This window comes from Homalodisca vitripennis, chromosome 4 (assembly GCF_021130785.1).
Source record: "Homalodisca vitripennis isolate AUS2020 chromosome 4, UT_GWSS_2.1, whole genome shotgun sequence".
NCBI classification, from domain to species: Eukaryota; Metazoa; Arthropoda; class Insecta; order Hemiptera; family Cicadellidae; genus Homalodisca; species Homalodisca vitripennis.
The window spans coordinates 43,036,307-43,041,732 of NC_060210.1; the positions used below are offsets into that span (position 1 = coordinate 43,036,307).

At 41.0% G+C, this 5,426-nt stretch overlaps 1 protein-coding gene across 1 annotated transcript; it reads right to left on the reverse strand.

Annotated features, from left to right (window-relative positions):
• Positions 1 to 1,949: 1,949 nt before the first annotated feature.
• Positions 1,950 to 4,992, reverse strand: LOC124359219. Its single transcript, XM_046811783.1, has one exon. It carries the CDS (start codon positions 4,218 to 4,220, stop codon positions 1,959 to 1,961), a length of 2,262 nt encoding a protein of 753 aa, XP_046667739.1. The 5' UTR covers positions 4,221 to 4,992; the 3' UTR covers positions 1,950 to 1,958.
• Positions 4,993 to 5,426: the final 434 nt, after the last annotated feature.

Consider the following 5,426-nt stretch of genomic DNA (forward strand, 5'->3'; position numbering starts at 1 on the left):
AAGACATCCGAGTACTGTATCTGAACAGACTGAGTCCTCCCTGTTAAGTATGATGAGATCCAGGAATGTGGTACTCCTCTTACTCCAAGTCTGTCAAGCTTCTCCATCAGTAAGCCATGATTGACCATGTCAAATGCCTTAGTAAGGTCGAAAAACAAACCTAAGGCCGGATCTCCTGAGTCCATGGCTTGAGCCAGAGATGACACAACAAAGTTCACGGCATCCATCGTGGATTTTCCTCTGATGAAACCAAATTGTTGAGGAGAAAGGACATTATTCTTGTCTATAAAGGACAAGAATCTCTCGAGAAAAATCTTTTCAATTACCTTGGAGAAGGTTGACAAGAGGGAAATCGGGCGATAATTACTGCAATCCTCCCTTTTACCCTTTTTGTGCAGTGGTCGAATGATAGCATGCTTCAAAACATCCGGAAAAAACGCCTTCTTGAAAAGATTCATTCACAAGAAAGGCCAGCAGTGGTGATATCAAGTCATGGATCTGTTTCAAGAGTTTAGAAGAAATACCATCAGATCCGCAAGATGGCTTGGATTTCATAGCAAGGATGACGCGTGATATTTCCTCTGCCGACGTTTGTGAAAGGAAGAAGGAGTTCATTATTGTCTGCATACTAGTTGAAGATGAGTGTATAGCAGCAGTGTTACCACAAGTCACATCTGATTGTGTTTGTCCTACAACAGCAAAATATTTATTGAATATATTGGCAACTGTTGTAGGATCTGTAATATGGGTATTATTTTCGTCCAATAATTGAATGTTCAAGTTCTTCTTGGAATTTGAAGACTTTTGGTTGTTTATGATTTCCCACACTGCTTTGCTTTTATTAGAGGAGTTGGCAATCTTGGTCAGTACTTGATCTGATTTGATTTTCCGAATAGCCTTCCTGTAATCTCGTCTCTCATTCCTATACAATACTCGTGAGGGATGGGATGAATCGAAATCCTTTGTTATTGAGTGCAAAAACTGCAACCTATCCCGCATATGCAAGATCTCAGGGTTTGTGACAGAGCAACCGGCAGACTTTCTAGGACAAATCCTAGATTTTACCAAAGGGAAACAAACCTCAAAGTAGTGATTGATGACTTTGAAGAACTCCTCAAATTTGTCATTGACATTCTCTGTGCTAAGCATGTCAGCCCACATTTCATTACTTAAGTAATGTCTAAATGTCTGGACATTCTGTGGCGAGAAACGGCGAGACCACTTATACTGAGAGCTATCGAGGACCACTGGTGACAACCTTACTAAGGTTTCCTGGCCGTGGTGGTCTGACAAGGCAGTGACAACAACTTTGCTGCTTATCCCGTGTGTATCAATGTTAGTAAAAATGTTGTCGATTGCGGTTCTGGAGTTTTTGAACTCTCTTGTGTACGATGAAATTGTACACCTGAGACCGTAGGATCCCATTATATGTATAAAGTTTCTACTTGAAGGCCTTGAACTCAAGACATCTATGTTGAAGTCCCCGAGCACTATGATTTTTCGAGATTTACTCAGCAGTTTTTCAAGACATTGGCTGATTGAGTTAAAAAAGGCTTCGCAGTCATATCCCGGGCTTCTATATACCGCCAGTACAAAAAGGGGATCCTCATGTTGAAGACGTATTCTTGCTGCGGCCATCTGACAATCGTCCTCAGAGCAAAATCGGGAAACATCGACATGATCACCTTGCAGTTTACTATCCATCAGAATGCAAACTCCTCCCTTCTGCCTGAAATTGCAGCAAAAAGCAGAAACGCTTGTGTAACCTGGCAAGTTAAAAACTTCGAACTGCGCTTGCGTAAGATTGTGTTCGGAAAGACACAAGATATCCGGCGGCTCGCATTCCAGATGAATTTGGAGTAGGTCAATATTGGAACGTATTCCACAAATGTTCTGGTGAAATACATTTAAGAACATTTTTCCCGACCCTGCCGCCGAGAAAGAGCTGGATGATGGTGCTATCCCCTTGGCTGTCGGACTCGACCCCCGTACAAAAAATGGCTGGCCTCAACTCCCGAGTTGACCCACACCCTCCGCCGGGCAGAACCTTCAGGAGTTTCTCGCGGTGAACTCTCCGCACCGAAAGCGCCCGAGCCAAACCGAGAGTTATACCATATTCTTGTACGGTATACCCGTGGGGGATCATTGAACGATTTACCACTTCCACGTCTTTTGACTCTCTCCTGGATCTCATGACACAAGGCGTGGGACTTACGGTACTCCGCACGAGACAAGATAGCATCAGAAATTATGGTAGCTATGAGGCTCTTTCCCCGATTGTTAAAGTGCAGCCCCCGTCTCGTGTAGTGGTGTTTTGGAATGGATTCTATAGGCAAGAAGGTGACGTGATCGTCGGATTTGACTAAGTTTTTGATCTCATTGTTTAATTGTCCGATTTTATTATTCAGGGCCCTATTATCATACCTCAGAGGTATACCCAAAACGATAACATTGGTGTTGACTGACTCTTTCAATGATTTACTTAATGATGAAAGAATACCACCACAGTTGTCAGGGACATTGTTAGTGCCAGCAAACAACACGAGAACGTCACTCTTTGTAAGCTCATTCCGGCCAGGTTTGCTGCCCTCCAGTACATTCTCCATTGTAGCACCAGGCTTAACACTATATTTTACTTTAAGCTTAGGCTCTAGCAATTTGTCAAGTTTTTCTGGAATATCACGTCCATGCGAGTCACTTAATAAAAGGACAACACCTTTTTTGTTGTTGCTTTTATGCTGACTTACAGTAATGTCAGGTGCATGAGCAGGTTTGGAAGGCAGCAACCTTGCATTGCTCTTAGTTGTATTACCATAGTTTGATTTTTTTTGTTTAGGAACTTTACTAGTGTTGGTAATTTTCCGATCAACATAAGGAGGAACATTACTTTTCTCAGATACGAGAATATCGTATGAATTTTCAAGACTTACGTTGAATGACGCTACCAGTCTGTGCCTGGCACTGTGCTTTGGGCTAACCACTCTCCACTCACTGTCCCCACCTCTCTTCAATTTCAAGCTAGGAATGCTGGGCATCTTTTCTGTTTTACTTGATTGCACGTGATGCCGAGTTGAACTCGAGTTTTTATTCGAAAGAGGTTGTGAATGGAGAGTGCTCAACTCAGGCCTCTTACAAGTTTGAGATTCGCTTGGATAGTTAAATATACTCAAATACCAGTCAAGGAAAGATGCTTTAGTATTAGGTTGAATGTAACAGCCCACTATAATTTTTAAGTGAACCATCACACTCAAACCGCACTCGAAATTGTTCTTTTGTTGTGTACAAGGAAGTTCATTGAAGTCCTTATCAGGTATACCAAGCTTAACACATAGTTCACGGGCGTGGCGAGAGTTATACCCTTTTATCGAATCCAAATGAAAAGCTTGTTTGAACCTGTTGTCAATTAACAACAGGCTCCAGTGTGAGCCACTGTCGTCAGTCAGTCCTTTTCCACTGTCATTTACACAGCACAAAACGAAATCCTTGTCCCGTAAATAAAGTTTCTCCAGGATTGCTATGGTCTCTACAGGGTCACTGAGTTTTGCGGCATGGGAAACAGAGGGTCCCATAACCACAACATCTTTCCTCCCACAGAGATCACGCTCACATGCGTCTACATAAAATTGAATCGTATCACCATCAACCCATCTCGATTTGGACCACTCAGAACTGGTCCTGGATTTAGAACTTTCCACCTGTTTTACAAGTTTGTCTCTACAAGATGTTAGTTCTATTATTTTATTCTTATCAGATGTTTGTTCTAGACTAAGTTTACAATTTTTTTCATTTAAAAGTCTATTTTCGGATGAAAGATTTTCAAATGCCACCCGTGATAACTGTAGTTCCTCGTTAAGTGCCTTAATCTTACTTTCTAACTCATCTTTTTCTAAAAAGGCTTGATCCTGAAATTGAAAAGAACTGTCCATCTCTAAACGCCTTTTCTCTTTCTCGTAGGAAAGTTTGTCCCTAAGCAAGACCAATTCACAAGAAAGTTCATCAAATCTAGGTTTCAAAGGGTTGTTTTCCTTTTCATAAGATAAATTGTCCAATTCTATAATCAGTTTAATAACTAAGCTGTAGAATTTAGTAAAGTCTACATCTGGACAGTTAGCAGCTATTGATCTGGATTCCGTAAGGAATTCCAGTACAATTTGTTCCATTTCTACACTTAAGCTGTTTAAGTTGTTTAACATAGACTCTTGGTTTCTATCTAAATTCATATTGACATATAGTATCCTTGAGCCTATGCTTATCAAAATGGCTTTCTTTGTACAAAATACAGAAGGAGCAAGAGTTATTTACAACAATACACAGTCATAGAGGTGATGAGAATGTCATTTTACTAGTTAATTGCAATTAACTACATATTGCGGCGCCTTCATCTTCGTGACGCAGAACCCGCAGTGCAGATTGTGATGAAACCCCGCTGAGAGTAACTGTAGGGAAATTTGTGTGGGTAATTTTCCCCGCAGGTGGCCACACTGATGGATGATGCGCAGCTGGCTTGAGCAGATGACGAATTCAAACACATCTGTCATACAGCAACAGGCCTAGTCCGTCCAACTGGTGTTAGTTCTAGCCCCAATTACAGCACATTGAACAACTTACTGAGTTTCTGAGAACATAGGTGTTATCTGGAGCACTCACTAGATGTACAAAACACTTCTGCAGCTGATGCAATGGCCATAACACGGTGTTCAAACATTAAATTGGCAGCTACGAACGCCAGACTTCTGAAGACGGCGAGTCAGACTTACCAACCTCAAGGTACCTTACCAACCTTACCAACCAATATTTATAACTAGGTTTTAAAAAACAATCATACATGGCCAAGAACGGCCTCAGTGTGTAATCTGTCTATCCGTCCTGGCCTCTGGAAGCATGAAACCTAACAAACTAAAAATACATCTTGACACTAAACATGGAAATATTGCAAACAAACCTAGAGGGTGTTAGAACAAAAACATTTTTGAACAAAAATGTTTTTCCAACATTTCAAGTGTACCTTCAAAGGCTTTGTTGGCTATCAGATTTCTCACAGAATCGCCCATAAGAAAAAAACCGCACACTATTGGATAAGACCTGATATTTCCAGCAGCAATTCATATCGTTTCAACTAGGTTTGGAGAATCCATGGGTCAGCAGTTGAAGGCCATAACGATGTCAAATGATACGGTATCATGAAGTATAGCCGTATGGGATTTCGGAAGATGTTCACGCGCAATCGATGGAGAAGGTGAAAAATTCTCATTTTGTCATACAAGTTGATGAAACTACCGATCTTCATAGAGTTGCTTATTTATTATGTTATTTAAGATTCGTCGATGGTGATGCGATGCTTTCTCAAACACTACGAAATCCTCAGAGCTCGATTAAAAAATATTTTGATAAAGACTTGGATGATTTGGCATAGATTCAAAACCCGT

What these genes read in the sequence shown, in the direction of transcription:
- LOC124359219 (XM_046811783.1), bottom strand. Translation starts at nt 4,220, where the DNA reads ATGAATTTAGATAGAAACCAAGAGTCTATGTTAAACAACTTAAACAGC.